We start from the raw sequence: 24,718 nt of genomic DNA, 5'->3' as shown, positions 1-24,718 counted from the left end.
GTTGCAATGGCTCACATTTTGTGCAATGCAGAGGGTATGCAGTAATTCACGCAGAGTGATATGAAACAACTGTATGCATTGGAAAATTATAAATAAAACAAAGAAACTGATCATATAATTTATGGAATGTGATGTTACAGATGATGTTTTACCCCCATAAATGAGAAATTGAAAATTTAACCATTTTAGTTATGAGAAGAAAAATATATACAGTACCCAGTAAATTATTTAAGAAGCATTCACTTTGGTCTCGATTATCATCATCTTGTCTTATGGGTAAGTACAGTACTGTGCTGTGCTTCCAGTGACACATGTATACGTATATATGTACACACTGTCTCACTCAAATGATTATATATGAAAATAAGCAAACTACAATGTTGTGCTACACAGACCACCATCAGCAGGTTTTTTTTTTTTTGAGGAGGGATTCCATCTATCTCATAGTAAGCAAAACAAAAAGTACTCTATGTCATACAGTAACCACAGCAATACTAAAAATCCTGATTTATACTAATTAAAATATAAGTTAAGTTCTTTAGTAACAAATCGTTAATAAGGCGTTTCACTTCCCGGGGTGGCAAGGTAAGAGCTGTTAGCTTTGTCCTCCATGGGTACACCTGAGCGACAAGTTCAAAAGTCTAATATAGAGCCCATTATTGCAACCCTGTACAGACCCCAGAAACACCTGTCATACCTCGTGGACTGAGAATACAGCAGTCACCTGTCAGTACTTTCCATGACCCAAATACGAAAGATAAAAATAAAAAGCTTGCCTAATGAACTTGCAAATCCCTCAAAACCTCTTGTATTACAATAATGTATTGTGGAATACTTCAAGGTACTTCATTGTTAGTTAATTTACAGATAACTATAATGGATTTATGATAAAGTAAAAATTTTGTGCAAAATACAATAATAAAAACATAAGACAAATAATAATGATATAATGCACTGTATATATTTAAAACACAAAACAATGCACATAAACAAGACATACGAACTATACACACAATATTGGATTACTCTGCAAAATACACTAAACCTGTACTACTAATGAACTTAATGGTTTCAGAGTTGACATAATACTGTTTTTGGAACCTATGAATAATGATTTATACTGTGCTTATAGGCCTATAAATTTAAGGTTCAAAGCTGACAGGTCACTGATTTTTAGGCCCACAGACACAACAAACATCTTCACAAAAACAGTGCGGTATATACAAAGGTTCCAAAAGTAGGATCACACAAACTCTTTAAAGTAAACGTTTTTAGAATACAAATGATGCAGTATTATGGAGTTCTGGTCCTAGTCAAGGCTGATCCCTTGTTATAACTAAGCATTTTCAAAGAACCTACAATCTACTGTGAAAGTTTGGTAGTCAAGTACGTCTCAGTAGACTGATGAAGCAGTAAATGGTAATCACTGACTAGCCTGCATATCCCTTGTTCATAATTACCTATCGTTACCACCTCCAACACCGTGTGACCCAAGTCTACGTAAACTCGATAAACAATAGTATTATAATGTCTAACCAGTAATAATTATTAATACAAATGTGAATTGTAAATATCTAAAACACAAGACAAATTATAGCTCATCACAGACAATAGTTGACTTTCATCAGTTTCAGAACTGTATGCTAAGATATGGATACACAAAAGAAAACTTACTACAAGTATAGTTAAAATTGGCAATTCATACCACAGAAATAGGATACATACAAAGAAATTACATATCAAGGAAAGTTTTGATAGACAGAGGAAAAAGCTCTCAGTATCTTCATGCAAGAAAACATTAGTACAAATGACTCTCCACTCCTCATAGGCACATTCACAAGCATATACAGTATTATTAAATAAATAATAGATTCTAAAATAATTTTCAACTAGTCTATTATAAATATTTCTGTTTTACTTAACGTAATATGATGAGATGCAGTGAAAGGAGGAAAAACAATTACTCTTGTACCCACACCAAACTTATTGATTAATTTGGCCACTTACGAATCCCCAAACTTTAACCATTTATTCACTGGACAACCACCAAAGTCCACACTGCTATACACTATACTGTATATATACGTATTAAAGTTTTTTTTAACCAAAACTATTTTACCATTACTGTACTAAGCATACCCATATTACTTTTGGCTATTATTCCACTAACAAATGGCTTACAACCCCATTAACAAGGACGGTGATTTTCTAGTACAGTTTTTGATGGTAATAATGGTTCTGTTGGGGGAAAACCAATATCCAAGTGATTAAGCTCTTTTAGTTATGTTTTTAAACCCTGTTGCTGTTTGTGCAATAATTACCTTAATTTGGACAACACTATTTTTCCCTCACTGCATTACTGTATATACTGTACTGTATGTATCTTTTACTACTATGTACACAAGTAGACCTGAAAGTACTCACATGGATGGAGTCTGGAATCATACCATCAAATAAACTGCTCTTACTACAGTCAGAATCTAATGTACTTTAAATATCTGGATCAAGCAGTGATCAGTCAGTCGCTAAGCCAATGATTCTCAACTTGTTTTAATCAGAGGCATTAGTCTGTGGGCAAGAAACTTACAGAATTCAACCCCCAACAAATGATAATACAAAATGGATGAATGTTTTAACAGAACAAACATAATGTACAGTACACATAATAACATCTTGTATGATTTAATATCTCATACAGTAGCATGTTTTATTGTAGATATAAACCAATTTATTTAAATCCCAAAGAAAAAGGTTTATGGACACAATTTGAGAGCCACAGTTCTAGTCAAGTTCTATATCATACAAGAGGCAGCAACATCTCTTGATCTTAACCCTCACACTGGCTGCTGACACAGGTTGCTTTACTAAGAGTCCACATTGCCCAGACCTCCCTCCTGCTGGTTCATATCAGGCACAACAAATGCTCACATTGTACACAGTCCAAAAATTTCTATAGAGAACTCATTGATCCTGCTGTTTTATAAAGTAAAAAAAATCCAATTCTGGATGACGAAGCCAGTGAGTGAGTGAGATTTGCATCATCAACGAGTGAGAGGGTAGGATTTGTCCAACTGTTGATAATATGAGAGGGTTAACCTGATTCCTTACTGCACGATCTAATGACTTAACTAGTACTACTGCTGTTATACATACTGTACTGTACATATGGCACCTAAACCATGCAGTATGGAAGGGCCTAATATCTCTTGATTCAATAGATGCAGCCAAATCATTGATAAATCCTCAAAAGTTTCAAAGAAGGTACAAGGTTCCATAACACCTGAAATTGCTTACAGGGTATACTGTAACAATACCATTTGCCAAATACAAGTAAAACTAGCAACTGTTCAGAACAGACCAGTAAAATATATTATGTATAATTTATCTTATACCACAGGAACACAGGGAAAGGTGTAACAGTGTAAAGCCTCACACAGTACAACAGAATGGGGATTGATGGCACAGTAATGTGTCCCAGATGGTGACAGTTACATCCTGCTGTCACAGTCATTGGTATTTTCACTTCTTTATACTAAGCTCTATAATGACCTTATGTAAAGAATTATTACATCAAATAATATAAATTACATATAAATAAATTACTATAACACAGATGATCATCCTCTCAGTCACCTGCACTGTCACAAACCTCTAAACACTCTGGAATATTAGTCAGTCATACTGTTCATGCCACCATAAGTTTATCAGAGCAACTGCATATAGGAACTAATAAAGTTATGCTACTACTAAATCTGAAGAGCCAACATACACTAGTACACACAAGTTGCCATTAATCAAAAATACAACAGAAGATTTAGTTCAGGCTTTGTATGTGAGGGGTAGGGTAGGGTAAGAGTACTAAGGACTGTCGTCACAACATCAGTTTCATTTCTAAAGTTTCAACAAGTACTCAATGAAGTTACTGAGCAATGTGAGGCCCTAAATTCTGACCGTCATGTGTGTTGTCAAGTTTATTGAACTTTATGCATGATACATTTGTAAATCCACGATAAACAAAATTTCTCCTTTCTCAAACCACAAGTTGATTATTTTTAGTTATAGCCATTGTCGAGTCTCACGTTCCAATTTTTTTTACATTAACTTAAAAAAAATACTGATTCTCATTTCCTTAAACAGTAATTTCATACACCTTTACTCCTCCTACTCATTATATCTGGCAGAAATATATCTTCTCGAGAGACATAGAACTCTTGTCTCATTTCAGTGCTTCCCTCCTTAACCTGTGAGCAATGAGTAAGTGCTTCCCTGGTGACACAATCCTTCAGGAAACATCATGAGCACAAGAGGGTAGAAGGTGGGTGCACACTGACTGAAGCAAGAATCAATGATGTACTATACAGTATGCTTCAATAAGAAACACCTGATATGATATGAATTGTTGTTATATAAATATTAAGAATGAGGCAGTGTTGTATTGAACATAAATAAGTGCGGAAGAGCTGTGATGTCTGAGTTTCCGTGGTTATGGACTTGAAGTTACAAATGGCAGTGGAAGGATTCTGCAGTAAGTGTAAGATAGAGTCAAACGTGACTGGGTGAATGGTCTTACAATACTCTGAGAACAGACAAAAACAGTTTGTATCAAGAACTTTTGAATCTGTACCAATAACTTAAATGTTGGTAGAGACTGATGTGGTGAATTTTGCTAAAACTTGATATGGTTAAGAGTTACAACAGGCACTGGATCCCAACATTTCATAGAGGATGTTCCTGTAATTTCTTCTGCTAAGTTACTAAAACTACGGTTATAACTGTGACCCTACGGTGATCAAAATGTCACTATAGCGATCAGGGAGGCACACTACTGATCCTTACTAACAGGTACAGTAACTTTGAGGGTTGTTAAAAGGAGTGTTGATGACTCATGCAGGGAGAGTGAAGCCATTTACAAACTTTATGAAGATGGGCACTATCTGACACGTACAACTAGGCGTGGTTACTTCATCTATACTCCGGTACATTCTTCACGTTTACATCACACGTACCTCTTACTTATCAATTTCAAGTGGAGTGGAAGTCTCCTAGTCAACCAGATGTGATCCTAACTAAGATACTGTAACACTTTGCTGTGAAAAATAAGTCTTACAATGAAGGGAATTATCAGGGACAGCACAATCATCTTCTCAATGTTCAATTTATTAATAACATTTCTGAATCACTTAAGAAATGTTTTATGTTCTCCCTGGCTGAAATGTTCAATGTAAGACAGTTTCTCCATGTGGCACAAGTCACTTACTCAAAATTCTGAATTCTTGACCAATATTTACAGTGATACCATAGCCATTCACTTATGCTATCTCAACTTTAAAACATTTCTTAACTTCACTTGTCTCTCTCTCTCTCTCTCTCTCTCTCTCTCTCATATCTCTAAACAAACAAGTACTTAAGGCTTTCCATTTTGTCTCTTTGATGATCCTACTTTGGCATTCAGTTCAAGGCAACACAGCTGTCATTCATTACCAAATTACAGTACTTATACTACATATGATACACACTCTCTAATGAAGAACTAGCTATGCCAAAAAATGTGCTTATCGTGTGACTAAGTTTCTTTGGCGACCTCTATAGTCAATACTGTAATATGAATGCATGACTCTTGGATAATTCAGTGGAAAAATTTTTACTACTAGTCTATGGAAAATGGAAAAAATTTCCAGAGATTTAACTATACGTATATATATATATATATTAATCTATCTACAAAATCTTCCCTTTTCTATCTTTATTCAAATGGTCTTGCCAATTCTCGCCCATAAAAATTCAAGTTTTCTTTTTAGCCAGAATTTTTTTTTTAATCAAAACAGACCACAGTTTTCTATATAGCCAAACAACTTAAGTACAATTTACTCTGCCACATATCTCAAAATGTTATCTCATGGCACCTAATCCTGTTTTTGTGTATCAATGTTTCACTAAAATACTTCTGGTCATTATTTGGCAGTCTCCTAACAGCCTTATCATTATTCTAAGTTGATATTCTTGTTTTTTTTATCCCATGTACAGTTGCTTGCACTTATACCTGGTACAGTGGCTGGTGCATTTTGTGAGATGTGGCAAATATGAGTTTGTTTACATCATATTAAAACAACTGGAATGGCCCTAAGGAACCTCGCAATAGTAGCCAGATAAACATTCCAGAGTTGCCACGTCTCATAAAATGCACCAGCCACTGTATCAGGTATAAATGCAGGCAACTGTACCATTAATGTGTAATTCCACTACTAACATGTCTTTGTCAGTAAGTTGTCTAACATTTCATCATCTTACACCAACCTTCCTTAACTTTACTTATGCTTGAAAATGTTCTTCATGTATTGAAAATGTGCAGCCCCCTATTATCTTCTGCTCTATCAATACATTTCTTATTTAAGCTCCCCCTTAACACAAAGCTCCCCTCTCACTGCATATTTTAGCTCCCACTTAACACAAGGCTCCCCTCTCACTGCATATTTTAGCTCCCACTTAACACAAGGCTCCCTCTCACTGCATATTTTAGCTCCCACTTAACACAAGGCTCCCCTCTCACTGCATATTTTAGCTCCCCCTTAACACAAGGCTCCCCTCTCACTACATATTCACTTACTAACTTCCATTTTGATGAACTGTCTCAAATACCTCTCCACTGTTGTTCTGATGACTCCTGACAAAACTTAAACTACCTACTGGGAAGACTACCCCACAGCAGACTGTACAGTGCCTGAAACAATTCCTCGTACACACAACCTTTTAAGGGACTAGTGAGGAAGACGAGGCGCCCCGGGCCAGAACAGGACGAACAACAAAGTGGCCTGAGATGGTCTTTATTAAATCATTATATTGGTATCAAAATGACTAAACTTTTAACTGCATTTTTTTTATTATGTTGATTATCTACTTCTCCCTCGGAGCGCCTCATATGATCTCTGGTGAAAAAGAGGTTCCTTTGCATGCTCATATGCACTCACAGTACTGTACTATATATCACCACTGTCACACCAGCCAAAACATTCATTTTCTTTACCAACATTAGTGTTTCCATTACACGTGGCTCACCTCCATCTTAGTACTGTACTGGTCACAAATTTCCTTCTTTCTCTTTTTTTTTTTATATGCAGCAGATTGATGATTAACAAAATTACAGGCATCAGAGCTGTCAACTACAAATCAAGCCAGAGTTGTCATCTCTGGCCTAACAGGAAGTTGACAGTTCTAATGTTTATACTTAAAAATAATACAATACTACAGTACCTCTTATCCTCCTTTAACTTTTGACTCGGTGAATGGCAAAAAAAAATTAAATAAACAGAGAACATTAAGTTTCAAGTATAACAAAATAGTAACTTTAAAGATTGGAATGATATAAATCACACGGTAGAACAGTACGGGGGAATGTGAGGAAGATGATGTAACACATTCACTAAAGACAAGTGACTGCTGATACAAAATGATAACAGTTCAATGATGATATGTAATATAAATTCTTCTTTGCATAATATTTAAAATTTTAATTCGGCAGTAACTCGATCGCTGGGGACACAATGAGGAATACAATGTAATGTTGATTCTACGGAGAACACTTATCATTTAACCTAACGCATCATACGTTAGACTCCATTAGGTTAAATTTATAAATCATTCCTCGCAGTGTTGCCAGCTAGAGCCTCTGCCTCATCACTAATGTTGTGTCTTCGTTTAAGTCTCTCCAGTCATAAATCTATAATGTACAGTCGGGGGTCAAAGGTTCACTACCTCCCTAACTGAAGCAGTATCGACCCCAAATGAGATAAAACAGTAAACCCGCACCAGAAGACAGCCGGGAAAAGTACCGTATGTTCGAAGACTCATTTCCATGACTCGGTTTCATCAGCGAACCTTTGTCCGCGACTGTACAGTACCGGTAACTTCAATATAAAGTTAACTTGGATTCTGTTGTGTTCTTCATTATCTAGTTTAATGATTGTTCAGTCACATTAGAAGTATTTCCTTTAATTTATAAAGTATTACAGAATTTACTGAGTAATTTGGTATAAAAATCAATTACCTGTACATACTGCAAAGTTGATTAGAGAACAATTCTTTCCACAAAAATACCCGCAGCTGATCATCTTCACGCCGACACTGTGTCAAGGATGAACCCAACCAGTGTAAAAAATTTCAAACTTCAGCTGTTTAAAACTTCACGGAAACATTTCTATACAAACTGATATTTTAAATGTTTCGTTGGATGAGAACTCCAGTGGAAGCCTCCCTGAAGAAAATATATAAAAAGCATAAAAAATAATCAGTGAAGAAGGGCAAGATGCAGAATACCAGAATACGTAGTGTGAAGACTTACGAGAATGCCTCAGTGGACGGAAATGCATGGAAAATCATAACACTTGGAGTTGTAATTTGTGTTTAGGGTTGTAGTAATACCTTGCACTCACTGACACACAAGGTAAAGTATTACAACAGAGAAGATATAACCAACCTTGCAACTTAACTTTGTAGGGCAATTTATGTGACGTCTGTGGGATGTACTGTAAGCGTGGGATATATATGCGTGTGTGTGTGTGGCATGTGTGTGTGGCGTGTGTGGCATGTGTGTGTGTGTGTGTGTGTGTGTGGCATGTGTGGCGTGTGTGTGTGTGTGTGGCGTGTGTGTGTGTGAGGCATGTGTGGCGTGTGAGTAAGAGTGTGAGAAATAAACGTGATCACATGCTTTACAGGGTTAGTGGAATGTGTACATGAACTGTGCGTGTGGTGTTGAGCGCAAAGTGATGAAGACAAAAGGGAACATTAACCTAATCCATAAAAGTTTTAACCCTGATACAGCACTACAGCTCCTGGTCTCCAACTGTGCGGCTGGAGTCAGATAATTTGCATTGTGATAGGACGTGTTCAGATTTTAAGAACATATTAGTCAAACAAATGGAATCTGCTAATGCCTTTCTATTTACCATAACTAGTGCATCCTTCTCGTCATTAAGACCTATATGTTCCAACTTGTGGAGATTAATAACACTATGTTACAATATGAACCACTCTCTCAACATCAACTCTACTCTCATATGTAAACAACACTCTTAATATTGGAATACTTGACCTAAAACCACATCTTGTTCACATTCTACTGTCTTGCTGACAATCTACAAAATTAGTTCTAAACCATAATACAATATGGCATCATCTTAGCTCTCAAGTCCATGAAAATCCATTTTTTTACTAAGCTTGTTTTTATTCCCCTGAAAATCAGTAGTTACTCTGATAGTAAACTCTGTTTCACTACAACTACAGTACTTTTGTTTTTATTCATTTCTTTTTTACATAAAATGTTCAGCATTATTAGAATTCTCTAAGAGTGGAAAAATTCACTCAATAACCCATCAATAATACTGTTTCCAAGCTACAGTATCCACCGGACTTTAACCACAAGCTTACAAAAAAAAGCTTCAATGAACTTGCATTTAAAAAAAACTAAACCTTTACCATGATATCTTATCAATTCTTTATCTTTAAATTTGATCACACCGGTTAATGTTAGAGACCTTGCTGATGCTAGTTATCAGGAACCTTCCCAGGGACTGAGTGTTCCGTCAGCAAACAGTAAAGGTGTGGTGGGCAGCGGCAGGTTTGAGGCACCTTCCCGGCAGCCTCCCCGCTGCTGAACCTCTGGACACACGCCCTGAGCCTAATGATATAAAACACAGTCAGTGTATATATGTGGACATTTGCAAATTTAAGATATGAGGAAGTGTGAGAAGGATTTCTACTTGATGTTTCAACCCTTTCCAGTCAGTTTCTATACTGTACTTGCCTTACACAATTCTTCTTTATGAATTCCTCTCTTTCCTGAAGTTTCTATAGCCACTGATTCACAAATTCAATATGCTTGCCCATTACAACTACTTCCTGAAAGGGATATTTAGAGGCAGGAGTCACTACTGATTGTATAAAGTCACAAGTTGCCCTTTATCTGGTTACCCATACTGGAATCACAAGCATCACACTGAACAATTGTCTCCCCATCTGCAGTGTCTCTCCTGCTACTGAAGCTAAGTACAGTACTTTCCTCTAATATTCTAGTGCTATAAGTATTAGTAGTAGAACCTGTCCTCAGCATTATAGTACAATACTGGGTTTATACCTTTGATGTTTATACTCTACTAACAATCCCATTTGATTTCAGCCATCATGTTGGTATGGGAGCCAACTGTACCCACATTGTATCAGGAAAAAAAAATTATTTGACAGTGAATAACTCAGTCTAGCCCCTAAGATGCCTTGGTGAGGCCTCAACTATAACTACAGTAAAGTGTGTATCAAGTGTTGGTTCTGGGTTCATTGGACCTCCCCCTCCAAGCTCAGGAACCAGGCTTCAGGACAGTCAATTCTTTGGCTTCACTATTCTCTACTTCATATAAAATCAATCTGAAGATCAAATAACTAATTCAGTGAAGGAAAATGTTATACAGGTACTTATCTCCCCAGTGACAGACAGACACAAAACATATCCCTAATACCAGTACTTGTCTCATAATTCTTCTCTCAATTACTCAGTTAAACATCTGATTTTGTTTTGCATGTGACAGTTTAATTATGTTATCCACAACATATCTACAACAACTTATTTTTAAAGAATATTTATACAACACAAATATACGTACCTTATTGCCACTAATGAATTCCCTTAATTTGCGAATGAGAATCCTGTTTGAATCACTGAATTTCTCGACGCTGGAAAAGACAAAGTCATATCTAGTATCTTAATAAGGTAACCATATGGAAATAAAGAAAATTATTCAAAAATGGATGTATTAATGAATAGCTTTATGTATATTTTAAAATCACATTATAAAGAAAACTAATTTATCCTTAATGTAACTGGAGATACATACCAATGAAGTGAATCCTATCTACATGGTGTGAACTTTGCGATTCCAATCAGCACATTTTCCTTCTATAACCTGCTTATAATTTACCAACACTAACTATAAAGGAAAACATTCTTAAACTACTAAGTAATCTCATTAATGATGAGACTTATAATAAAACCCAAGTATCTCTCTAAATCTCAACAACAAGGAAACTGATTTAGCCATTTCTTGAGTCTTTCTTTCCCTTTTTTATTCTCAACAGCTATTATCATAATCATCTTCATCATCCAAAGTAAATTATCTTGGTTTCTTCATCAACTTATTTAATATTTACCTAATATGTTCACCTTGTATCAGTACCAGTATATTCTTATTTAAATGCCTTTCTGAAGACTCTTTAAACACATCTTATTCACATATTCATTAATTCCGTTATCAATCTTCCTTATTTCTATTACGGTATAGTGTTTTAAGTTGTTAATATCTACTGCTCTTAATGGACTTATTTTTAGCCTAAAGTCTCCCCCTCCCCCTCTCTCACCCTCACTACTGACCTCTCCTGACTGAAGAGCTTGTGTGAGATGATCTTGTGGGACACCTGTTGATTGAGGGAAGCATCAAAGAGAGGAAGACCAAAGTGACATTCCAGCAGGTGCCACTGATCCATGGAAGGTCCGCCCAGTTGTAGGGTCATGTTCTCACGTACACTACTGAAACACACATGTACAATTGAGCTAAATGACTATGACTTCTTATATCATCATGTGAAAAATAAAACTTCCTCAAAGCAATTACAGTATATGGGGAAGTATTCACAACAATACAATCTCGCATAGTATCAATAAAATATGTGACTACCTGCTAGTTATGTTAGATTAGCTCGTGTTACTCTTGATATACGAGAATATTTATCAAGTTCTTAATATACAGAGGCAAGTTCTTTGTTAATTTGGTCCACCTGCAGAAACAAAGCTAATTTCTGAAGATAGGAAATTGACTATTGTGCTGTTCTGCTTCAAAACCATGTATTGGTTACTCTTTCCTGAGAAGACATACACAGTCTTCAATATAATGGTATTTTCTATAATACCATCACCTATAATGTACAGTATAGATAATGATGTTTACCCATCACTGGTGGAGAAACAACCATTTTTTCTGGGAGCACAGTATGTCTGGTAATCTCTAGTCCTGAGCTAAACAACACCATTACTGTCACAGTACTGTACATCTACTTTGGATAAACTCTAACAGTCTACACACCTTCGAGCATCTGAATTCTCCATCTTGTCTAGCACAATGCTGGAAACATCATCAAAGCTGACCACCTGAGGAATGGAAGCACCGCTTGAGTCTGCATCAATGCCATCAGAATTGCCAGTGCTATTACAGCTGGCAACACTGTCTGAGGTACCATCTGAAGCAACCTTACTGCATTCTGTGATACTGTTACTGATGGCTGAGGGGTTGGTGATGAATGATTTGTGGGGCGTGCTGGAGGACCCCTGTGGCATGCCGGTGGTGATCTCGGCCGCAGTGAGGGTCGTCACGCCAGGAGTGTCAGCAGAAGGGAAAGCCACCAGTTTGATGAAGCCAAAAGTATGTTGGAGGTCCAGCTGCTTTGCCAACATCTGGACAGCTGGGTGATTTACTATTTCTAGAAAAAATGCAAAAAGATAAGTACAATGCTCGAAGAGTGAAGCAAAGAACAAAATAAATATATTTAACCCTTAATATATGGGGTCCCATCTCTGGTGAATAAAATCGTCCCCATAGTGAAGGAGTCAAGACAAGCATATGTAATCAACATCAGATACTAGAGTCAGTTTATTCCTGCTGAACATCACACTCTACTGAAGACTTACTGTTTCCTGTTAATCCCTGTACTAAATGTTCTCGTGATCAGATCATTGTGGGATTCTTACTCATCATCATCATCACCATTCTACGGCCATTTCCCCGTGCTTGTATAGTCAAATATGCATTCGTAACTTATACTGTACAATTAAAATCTGGGGTTGGCACTAGTAATCCAGAGACACACACACACACACAAAATAAATGACTGGTGGAAAAGGAGAAAAACCTACAACACACACACACAATCTTCTAACAATAGCAATGAATCTTACAAAAAATAATGACAGTACCATAATGACTATGGCTTAAATATAATGATACAGAATAATGAGACTGTTAAAATAGGTTAAACATAATACTTACTAGAACTCTCCAAGGGAAATGGGATATGCTGGATACAGACATCATGGTACCAGCCATATGCCTGAAACATTTTATATTCAAGATCATTAGTTCTCAAGACATATGTTTACAAAATTTATGAACTAATATTGATATGCTCAGGTGAATGTTATTGTGGAAGTTGCATCAGAATATTAAGATTAGACTTTTGAAGGATATAATATGCATATAATGGTTAAAACAACCATCAATAAACTCATGAGCATTTTTTGGGGAGGTGTTTCCAAGTCCAACAAAAGATGATTAATTTACCACCCTAAAGAAATTTTTCCCGATTAAAAGTAAAATTAGAGAGACAAACGGACAGACAGAGAGATATCCACACACGGCGTCTCTGGTCACTCACCTGAATGAAGACGGGTGAGTGCATCAGCGCCTCGTTGACAGTAGTGAAGAGGGCCGCGAGAGGGACCACAGTTGGGTCGTGGCCCCAGGGAGTAACCAGCACCTTTTCGTATCCTACCAAACATTCAGGCAATCGACGTAATCGTTCGCCTAACCAAACAGACACCAATGAAAATACAAACACTTCACAATCCATTTGACAAAATAACATCAGGTAAGTCCTCGTGTAATGTCGGCCCGCTTAACGTTGTTTCGTATAACGTCGCGTTTTTAAGAACGTAACCCCGACGTTAAGCAAGGACTTACTGTAGTACATTAATTTAATGATCATATATAATAATGTGGGGCCATGTGGAAGGGAAGTACCAGAGCAGGACACATATTTTACATGAGTAAGAATAAATGAATGACACCAGATAAAGGTTTAAAATGTGTGTGAGTGTGTATGCTGTTGTTGCTGGCTCCATGGATTAAGAAGGAAACAAATTAATAAAGAATCTTATACAGTCAAGAGGGTGTACATGACACACCTAACCCCCTAAAATGAGACTTCCAATTAGTGGCCTCAGGATTTCCCATGAGTCCTATATACTGAACTTACCTGAGTGTCAAATGTATATATAATTACAAGAGCTACCAGTCCTTCAGTTTTGTTTTGTGTATTGACTAGACTTAAATCTAAGCTTCCATTACATATGTATAATTATGTAGATGATAGTAACTTACCCTGAGGAAGCAGTAATGATGGAGGGCCTGAGCTTGTAATATGATAGATGAAAAGCTTGAACCAGATAGAGTTGACCTCTGGGATGGCAGGTCCAAAATGGGGTGGTGTCTCCCCCTCTATTGCTGAGATTTCATAACTTAAAGGTGCCATGGAGACCAGAAATCTGTGCACACACAACAAGAATCATTAAAATAGCTTCAGTATTGTCACTATCACTGACAAGGTTATTAAATGCAGATGTAACATAACTATTCTGGAGTATCTTTTATAAAGGATTTCATTTTGTTCACCTCCCTCATTTTGTGTTCATGTGCTCCTAAATATCATTTTTTAACCTGTAAGTATTTGTTCAGACTACAATTCAGTATAAGAATATAAAAACACTTCAGCTGATGTTGTTTAATGACACTCACTGATAATTCTTTTTGAGAAGACGGGCCGTCGTCGCTGGGTCAAGATTACTCAAACTCTCCCAACGTATTAGATCCAGAGCATGAGGGACGTCCTGGCCAGGAGAACACAGATCACGGTTGTGACGAAGGAATGTGACAGAAGTTCGGAGTGTAAGAGCATGTTCAAAGTAACGCTGGGCCTCCCCTTCAGAGTCTGATCTGTGAAATAATAATGTCATGTTATTGTTGACAATACTTTATTGCCTGTATTACAATATAAAACTGAGATAAACTTAATTTCTTGGAAACAATTCAATCATCAATAACACATATATTATCTATTTAAATAACTTCTTAAGGCCATCAAACCATCTCCCCAGCCATTTTCTGTTGCAATCAGTCTAACCTACTCTTATTACATTAACAATAAAGAAAAATTACACAGAAGATGAACCATTACTTTGTAAACATTTGCCTGAGTAGTCCTCTTATGAATCTTTTAACAGGAGAAAATTTTACCCCTCTAAGTCCATTCAATATTTAGAGTACAGTACTGTGCTAAAAATGAGAACATTATCTAATTTAAAGAAATTAAATATAAATGTTCTCCACTGGTAAACGTTGGAGGTACCTTGTGGAGCCATAACCCATCCACATACCTTTGTATCTTGTCCAGTTCTGTGAGGAGCGAGTCCAACCCTTCATCCAGCATCTTCCCCACCTCAAACATGGTAACAGCATGACTCTTCAAACCCTAACATAAAAAGAAAGATAACATTGAGTTTCAAATCCGTATAATATCAATAGATTATTTTTTTTTACTATAACTGGTGATTTAAAAGACCTAATGAATGCAAAACCCATACCCTGATTCACTGAACTTATTAACACATGAGTGGACTACAGTACATCACAGGAGGTACAAGAGACCATCCACAGTGGAGATGAATTGTGTATGAAAGTGAAAGACTAAATGATGATTAAAGCCTCAACTGTGAATTAACTTTGAGTAAATGAAACATCAACTAAACACTCATACAATCCTGAAACTGTGATAAACATAAGTCATTTAGAGCGTGTGTATGAACCTAAAACTTATTGTCGTGCTAACTCTAAACTTACACATTAGTTCAGCAATTTATAATTAGTATGAGTTATTTTTAAGACCAAAGACACAATAGAAATTCCTTCTTTAAACCCATTCACAAACAGATTCTAGAAGCAGTATCACACACATTGTGAAACTCAAACATGACCCATATATTCTTTCAGTGTTATGCTTTAATAATAATAAAAAAAAACATTACAGTATTATCAATCCCATATACCTGTGACAAATTTCCCATCATAAGGAAGGCCGTGAGAGTAGAATCATACAAAAACGCTATCCTCTTGGTTTGGCCGCCGAAGGCAAAACCTGCAGCCAGGGGGTCGTCAGTCGGAGTTCTAGGAGTACATGCCCCCACGTCATCATTCTCCCCCAAGGAAGTCTCTGCCAGTGCTGACTCTAACTCCAACAGCAGTAAGTCATCTGCTGTTGTAGGCAACCTGTAAAAATCACATAAAATATCTTAAAAAGGTCACATGCATTATCTTCAGCCCTTCAAACAAGTTCAGATATTTATTACCAGTAGTCTGACAGTGTTATCTTGATGAAAGAAAGTGACAAGTTCAAGCACATTCATACATGCTAACACCACCACACAATCACTAAAAGAGACAAATATAATGTAAGAGATGTGCAGGTAGCCAACATCAAGAGCTACATAGGCTCTCCTTTCAGTCCACCTAACCAAACCTAATTCCTGGTGAAATAAATGGGGTGCTTAATCTTCAGGTGATCCAAGAGATGTTCTGCTATGCTACTACAGTATTCTCCCATCATAAGTCACCAGCAGCACAACCATTCCAATAACAACTTGCTCAACTCACTCCTTGTTGGCACATACCTTTTGCTTCACCGCTGTGTCCAACTCAACACATAAAAAATCCAGGAAAGTTTGACAATGCTTAAGTGTATCTGATGGTGATGGTAAAGTTAACTCATGCACAGCCTCTTTTGGGATCCACTGCCCTGCCAAGGTCTTTGCATAACCAAGATTCATTTCAGTCCACCTGTCTAAGTATCATGATAGGGTACGGTCAAACTACAGTAATGAAACACAAGAGGGTAGAAAATTGATCCTTCAGTAAAATTAAAACTGAGGAGAAATTTACTTCTTTGTAGTGGGAGCCATGGCAGATTCCCAAGACGGGTGCATCTCCAGAGTCGATATCTCGGCGTTCTTCTTGTGAGCAAACCCCAAGCGACAGAATAGCGACACAGCCACCTTCACCAGCGCCAGGTCAATCTCCAATACTTTTGCCAGCTGTATGACGTAAGAAAATGAAGTTACCTTAAATCAGTCCACATAATAACACGAATTAATCGAAATATTGAACATATCACACAATGACACACACATAAGTCAGGTCAGGTCAAGTTACATTAGATTATTTTTGTTAGGTTAGGTCACAGTTTAAGTTTGGACAGGCTAAGCCACATCAGTTTAGGCTGGGTTAAACTTGGTTTGATTAAGTGAGGTTAAATTAGGAATCCACTGTTATGAAAACATACCCAGGAATATATATAAAGTATAAAACATAATAATAACAAAACACCACAACATCAACGTACCTCAATCACCGGTGTATGCTCATCAATCGACACAAAGATCTTGTACATGAGGCTCTCCAGGTAGTCCCCAAGTACGCGGTTCATCACGAAGCCTTCCAGCGGGGGAACAGATATACAGTCGCTGTCACTCATTGGCACATCAAGGTACACCAATCCTTTCCTGTACAGTGGAAGGAGAACCAGTCATAAACCTTCTTATATTGTATTGTACCCTTTAGCCTCTTGAGTACGATGACATAGCCACTTAAGGGTCAAGTCTTCGTCCTCAAGGGGTTAAGTCAAGTAATTTACTGTACTCAAGGGGTTAAATCATCCTCAAGGTGTAATTAATGGTACTGAAGGGGTTAAATCACTCTCAAGGTGTTAATTCATTACACAATACTCAAGGGGCTAATTCACTGTACTTAAGGGGTTAAATCATCATACTCAGGAGGCTATGTCATCATATTCAAGAGGCAAAGTGAACTACATTAAATTCATACCTAGGAAAAAACCCTCTACTCACGTATAAAGACTATGTACACATTCCCGATCCAAATCTCCTGCTTTCTGGGAACCAACGTCGATCAGGGAGTCAATGACCACCTTCTCTCTCTCCTTCACCAGACTCTGAGAAAATGAGGGTTTATTTATTTTTTTTGACCAATTAATGCAGTGTTGCCAGAAATAAGACAAAACTTCAACAGACAGAGTAAATATTTTTTCTGGTGGTACTGCATCGTGTAGTCTAACCTGAGCTCACCTATAGTAGCACTTTATTTCCCCCCGATTCATCCACTCACAAGTACAGTAAGGTTCCCCCCCTTCCATAACAAAGCCCCAAGTCTAATATGATTTACTCCTGGTACTTCACATAAGTCAACATCATCCATCAGTTGCATCACCTTTTCCAGAAATAACTCACTGTCATGCTCTTAAACTATTGTACAGTGTATAAAAAAATATAAATTAACACCTAAAATACAAAATTCATAACAAAATACATTAAAATACAACAGCTTAAGAGATACATTCATTACACTACTCAGTAAATATTCCTATAAAGTAATAACATATGTGATTCAACACCCGCGTACAACCAACCTTGATGTCCTCTTCCGTCACACACCCGACACACACCAGCCACCAGGGCTCGATGGTGATCTCCGAGGGCAGCGCAGGTAACAAGTCTCGTACATTTTTTTTGCGGAAGAGCTTTCGACTGGAACGGCACTGGTTCATGAGATCTATGTACTGGTTCCGTCCTATTCCTAACAAACGTAGACCTGAAAGGAAACGAATTGGTATTTTTTAATGAAGGTCTTGTACAGGGTGTGGCATAGGTCGTGAATGATAGGAAAAATTAACATTCTCTCTCTTTTCGTTTTTAAGTGAGGGAATAAAGAAAATCAAAAGAGATGCCAGAGAAATTAACACTAGAGGAATGAGTCAGTTTGTTAATCATGTTTGGGAAGCTAGAGTTGCTACCCACCAAGCACTTGTAAAAGAACTCATTTGACAATAACCGTATGCCCGGGTATTATCGAATAAATTACGAGTGTGTGTGTTTGTGTGTGTGTGTGTGGCAGTTTGCAAAGAAAAAGTAACTACACAAACACAACAGTAAGAAAATACATAAATCCTCAAACCCTTATGCCTCAATTGTTGCTGAAATGACCATGTCCAACTGGCTGACTAAGTACGGCAAAAACACATCATATAAAATCAAATCTTCCTCAGTCCCGGGATCGATAATACTTACAATCGGCAGCAGTGAAGTTTGGAAGGGAGTCGTAACTCTTCTCCGCCGTCATAATATCTGTGAGGATGGAGATGTAATACTGGAAGGGTGTGACGCGCAGACCCTTCACCACCACGTCTGACAGATGGTATGGGTACATCATCAGGTGAGACCGACTGTACGCCAACACCTCCTCGTAGTAATTTCTCTCATTCTTGACGATTTGCCGCACTGAGGTAAAGGAAAATAATGGATCTCTTCACGTCCTTTTAATTACATCCAAGAATATTACTGTCTGAAGCAGGAATATTATTAGTGACGTGAATGTTTGGTAATTACATGAATTAATGGAGATACTGTAGTGAATAGGTCAAAGGGATGGTTCTATAACAGATGACGCTATAGCACAGAGACCAAATATGGAAAACACTCATTAATAAACTTCTAAAAACAAAAAAAATCATCAATATTCACTCGCATTGTAACCTGTAGAGACAGAGACCTATCCCAGATCACTTCATACGACTACACCAATAAAACTGACACGAATACTGAAAAAAAATTTATATATTCTGCACATAAAGTAATCAACAGGCTTACCACCAATAGTTATAGTCTATGGGATAAAATAATATAAAGGCCTCGCTGAAGTCAGGAGCTACCAGGGTGAGTCAGTACCAAGCAGGTGTACTGGACTGAGGTAGTTATGGGTAATTGCTTAATGTGCTCCATGGGTTAGCTCGTCTGTCAGGTCACTGCTCCTACTTTACACCACTACTTCCTATGTATGTACTTTCTTCCTCTAATCTCCTATTACTTCCTTCCTTTAATCTACTACTACTTCCTTCCTTTAATCTACTACTACTTCCTTCATTTAATCTACTACTACTTCCTTCCTTTAATCTACTACTACTTCCTTCCTTTAATCTACTACTACTTCCTTCATTTAATCTACTACTACTTCCTTCCTCTAATCTACTACTACAGTACTTCCTTCCTTTAATCTACTACTACTTCCTTCCTTCCTCTAAACCACTACTACTGTGCTGTGACCTAAACCACATCTCTCCCCCCCCCCCCCACATGACTGTTGTAGTGACACACACACACACACACACACACACACACACCTACCCAGGTTTCCCCGATACCGCTGCTGGGTCTTGATGCTGTACTCTGCCACCTGCTTCTCATACTCCTTCTGAGAGTTACCCAGCAGCTGAAAGAAGAAGAAGAAACAAGTGAACGTAATGAACTGGTTAACTTCCGTCATACAGAACCTGACACTTGTACCAGCTAAGGTTACTGATCTTGGACTGATGAATATAGACACCGTTAATTTGGATCCCCTGAAGATTACGAAGGTTAGACATCCCCTGAAGATTACGAAGGTTAGACACCTCCAGCTTATATCACCTGAAGATTAACTACCCTGAAGTCAAATTGCACCTAACCAAACCCAATCAGATAAGTGCTTGGGCGGTTAATCTTCAGGTAAAATAAGCTGACGTGCCTAATTTTCCTCCTTTTTTTTTTAATGCAGATAAAACAACTCTGATCTCAAATCATTCCCAGCAGTGTAAGGAACATCGTGTGTGTGTGTGACTATACCGAGCAGCTGAGTCCTCTTGTTGACACAGGTGGATATGCTTAATACAGTAACACTAGAATACTGCACTGAGTCTCTGTTTAACCTACAGTGCACTATACAGCCATCTCACTGATTACATGTATATATAAAAAAAATATTACATCATACTTCTGTTACAATTGTAAGCAAGTAATATGCAGGTACTGTAGGTAAAAAAAAGTATTTGTTTGAAGATTATTGACCCTAGTTTATTTGGTTAGGTTACAGTATATTAAGTTAGGTTAGTGTTAGGTTCGGTTAAGTTGTTAGGTTAGGTGATATTCAAGTCAAATCTTTAGTTGCATTGTAAACATTTTATATCAACAGAAACACAATTTTCGAAAACAAAGAAAAAATCCTAAAAACAACTTTAAATGTTAGTCACAGACGATAATAAACAACATGTTGTAATGGATCAGTTGTTTACACCACACACTTCATCAAGCAAGTTAATGAAACACTGTAGCTACTGTACACATACCATGGTTACACAACAATGGGCACAGTATTGTTGGTGCTACTAGAGTATGCTGCCTTCCAAGCTGGTGTTGGTCAATTGAGATATTTGCATCTGTAGCATCCATTAACCTAACCTGGCTGAACCTAGGTTAGGTTAAGGTTATGCTAAGTTCGTTAAGTTAGGTTAGGTCAATGGACGCTTAGTGTAAACACAGTATCCTGGTAGACCGCATACTATAGTAGCACTGTACTGTATTGTTCATTTCACAATTACTGTATCAATCTCAAGGGACAATACACAGCTTCAGCTGCAGTGCAGCAAGAATGCAACCTACAAGAAGTACTGGAAAAGTACTGTACAGTATACTGTACTTGAAAATACATTACTGTACAGGATACCTATTGTGGGTAAAAGTAAAGTACAGTTCTGTTACTGAGGAAAATTTACTCCAATACAGTATACTGTATTGTAAGTACAAAGTGACCAACTAAAATGAAAATTTAATACTGTTTTCTTAAAATAGTATTATTGCTTGATGATATATTGTATATCTGTTCTTAAATCACAACTTAATTTTACAGTGGCACCAGAAAATCAGGTCACACAGTCCCAGGACACAATATATAGCTACAGTATATACCTTATAAATGTACATCATTTTCCTCAGCCATGAATAATTCCAGATACATTTCCATTATCTAATGAACAGCTAGAGTGGTTATCTTGCTAATCATTAATGTAAACAGAAAAAAAACTTCTAAACCATCACAAAATTATCAGTATTCAGGACAAAATACAACTCTGTCATAAACTTATCAAGTGACTAACAACGTGACAGTGTTGACTACCAGAAACCCTGACCACTGGACAGGGAGAGGGAGGGGTAGAAGGAAAGGGAGAGGGGGAGGGGGAGAAGGGGAGGGAGAAGGAGAGGGAGGTAGACTGGCACCTGTAGTCAGCACCTGATAGGTCTGAGTTAACATCTGTAAGCTCAGGTCAGTTAAAGCCATTAATAATAACAGTTAGTACAGACTAATCAAGGTTAACACCAGTGGGCAGTGTGGCACTAAGGGATTTTATTCTGACTAAAACTAATGATTTTATTTAGCCGAGAGAAACCCTTGCCCCCCCTAGATGGTTGAAATGATAACCGTGGTAACATGTTCTTATTACCACCATGCTATTGTACTATTCCAGATGTTACTAAATGTTACATAATACTTCCTTGAGATAAATGTATACAGTAGTATATATCAGGTGCCTAAAAGAGAGCTCAGGTTCTCAACTGGTTCAGCCATGTTAATATTGTTATTATTATCCACTCTGTATCTGTGTTCTTCTGGCTAAATAAACTGTTTCAATTCAATTCAATACAGCTCTGGTCAACACTCGCTATAATTTATCATCACTAATATAAACAAACATACAGTATACCATTACATACAGTACAGTATATATCTATCAGTTGACCTGTTGGACCAAGAGAGGCAGTTCTTGATTATACTCAGCCAGGATCACCCGTGTATCTTTCCAATCTTTAGTGTACAGTAATCCCGTGTTTTTCGCGTTTTTCTTTTATCGCGGTTTTGACCATTCGTGTTTTTTTTACCTAAAAAAAAATATATATATATATATATATATATATATATATATATATATATATATATATATATATATATATATATATATATATATATATATATATATATAAAATATCCTTTAAAAACAGCAATTTGAATTTTGTGCCTTTTTCGATATTCCTGTGTGTGGTGCGGCAAAGAGGCGCCACCCTTTCCCACCTCAGACACCCGCTGCTCCGAGAAGCCTCAGTCCACACGTGCCTACCGTACTGTGAACGCTACTGTGATTACCTCTTCTGTTTGTCCTCCCACGTGGCTCCGGGACGTAAGCCAGCCTCATCAAAGGCAAATATTACTAGCAAAGACTCTAAAGTGACCAAGAGATCAAGAATAGTGACGACCTTAACGGAAAAAAACAGTTTTAATGGACAAGCTCAGAGGTGGTATGAGCTATGGCTCGAGATGTGGTGAAGACTGACAATTCATTTGTGTCTTTTGTCAGAATACAAGTCTTCAAGTGGAGGAATGTGGGTGGAAGAGGACTGGCTGGCTGGCGTGACTGATTGAGGATGGGCAGACGTTGGGACAGCAGGTTGTCTTAAAAGGGGGTAGCTAGGTTAATTTAGGTAAGGTTAATATCATACGACTCTTTTGTACACATCCATCATATTCTTTTAAGACAACACAAAACCAACCTAATCTAACCAAACCAAACCTACCCTAAACTTACCTAAAACGTTTGGTGAATTTACATAAGGTTAGATTTGGTTTAGGTAGATTGTTTCGCCTGTTTAAAAAAATTGAACCACATGATATAACTGTTACCAATATAAATCCTTGGCCATACGACAATGATAATTCACTGTGATATTACATTATATTTCTCACAAACTTTTAAAACTGTCGTACTGAAGTAAATTTATCGGAATAAGGAGATAATGAACATCTACAGATTATCAAATGTATAATAAAACCACATAACCACTATTCAGTATTACCCAAGCCTGTAAAAAAATAAAGTGGCGACTCTAACATCATCATCTTTCCATTACCTTAAAAATCTTGAAATATTATATAATAAGACAATCCCTGTGGTAGCCATAATGATATTTTACTATAGAAATTACTGTCTTCTACTGTCCATTACTGTACACTGGTATACCAAGTGAATATACCAAGAAATATACTTAAAAGATTATATCAACCTGGAGATGAAACTTGACAAAATTAACAGTTAGGAGTGGTATAATAGTCTACCATAGAGTATACTTAGTTAAGATATATACGTCTAAGAGATGAGACTTCTGATAACATTAACAACATAAAGTTACGAGTGAACACAAACTTTTATCTCACCTGCTTCACATTGGTGGGTAGTTTGTCCCATGTACAGTTTTGAGCAATGTATGTCTCTATCTCGGACGCCATGGTTCCTCCCGGTTAATAGTTGTCCACACCAAACACTCACATATTGTCTTCACTCTCAATTAAAATTTATATTATTTGAGCTTCAATGTTTATGTGGAGGGAAGTATAGACGCCAAGGAGACTGTGGCGGCCATGGTTATTTTATAGATTCTGATCCCTTTTGTTTTATGTAATTTACCAACTTGTAAAGCTTCTATATTAATTGTTTTATTTACAGTTAATAAGAAAAAATCATTTGAGTGTTAAGATTATGTCTAATTTATCTTTCCGTTTCCTAGATTGTAAATCTTTGAAAGATTCCAATGTCCTCTAATTATAGATTGATTTTTAAGTGTACAATAACAGTTCGATTAAAATATTCTACAGATAAAAAGTTTTCCATAATAATACCTTGAGAATGGTGTGTGGTAAAGGTGTTCATAGCAGGTCAAGGTCATGTGTCAGGCGAGAAGGGATCGGGGAAGGAGTAGGATCAACGCGTGGGTTTACACCCCAAGGTCACCATCGTCTATATATTCAACTTCCAACGCTCCTCAATTTTTCAATTTTCATCATATTTATTTTATTTTAATCTCTTTTTATTAAACTTCATAACAAGCTTATATCATTTATAAAGAAATTCGAGTCTTTAAAAAATACAA

The 24,718-nt window shown here is 37.0% G+C and overlaps 1 protein-coding gene across 2 annotated transcripts; it reads right to left on the bottom strand.

The window, feature by feature from the left end:
* Positions 1-105: 105 nt before the first annotated feature.
* On the bottom strand, positions 106-24,185 carry LOC121869105 (protein FAM91A1-like). Of its 2 annotated transcripts, none has more exons than XM_042370291.1 (17): positions 24,006-24,185; positions 20,114-20,198; positions 19,001-19,210; positions 18,343-18,524; positions 17,765-17,868; positions 17,260-17,419; positions 16,800-16,951; positions 15,911-16,130; positions 15,242-15,336; positions 14,604-14,801; positions 14,190-14,353; positions 13,465-13,613; positions 13,080-13,140; positions 12,120-12,513; positions 11,411-11,566; positions 10,647-10,716; positions 106-9,670 (listed from the first exon to the last, which is right to left on the bottom strand). In XM_042370291.1, exons 1-17 carry the CDS (start codon positions 24,075-24,077, stop codon positions 9,545-9,547), a joined length of 2,598 nt encoding a protein of 865 aa, XP_042226225.1. In that variant the 5' UTR covers positions 24,078-24,185; the 3' UTR covers positions 106-9,544. The 2 variants fall into 2 exon arrangements, with proteins under 2 accessions (XP_042226225.1, XP_042226226.1); XM_042370292.1 differs by having other exon boundaries at positions 11,411-11,563.
* Positions 24,186-24,718: the final 533 nt, after the last annotated feature.

Source organism: Homarus americanus, unplaced genomic scaffold (assembly GCF_018991925.1).
Source record: "Homarus americanus isolate GMGI-L3 unplaced genomic scaffold, GMGI_Hamer_2.0 scaffold24694, whole genome shotgun sequence".
NCBI classification, from domain to species: Eukaryota; Metazoa; Arthropoda; class Malacostraca; order Decapoda; family Nephropidae; genus Homarus; species Homarus americanus.
This window is presented reverse-complemented; position numbering and strand designations above follow the sequence as displayed.

Bases quoted from the DNA above. Each gene is read 5' to 3' on its own strand.
- LOC121869105 (XM_042370291.1), bottom strand. From the start codon at position 24,077: ATGGCGTCCGAGATAGAGACATACATTGCTCAAAACTGTACATGGGAC. The intron at 18,525-19,000 runs GTAAGTATTATC...GTTTCCTTTCAG, and splicing joins AAACTTCACTGCTGCCGATT to GTCTACGTTTGTTAGGAATA. The intron at 14,354-14,603 runs GTGAGTGTCATT...GTGTGTGCACAG, and splicing joins CTTCTCAAAAAGAATTATCA to ATTTCTGGTCTCCATGGCAC.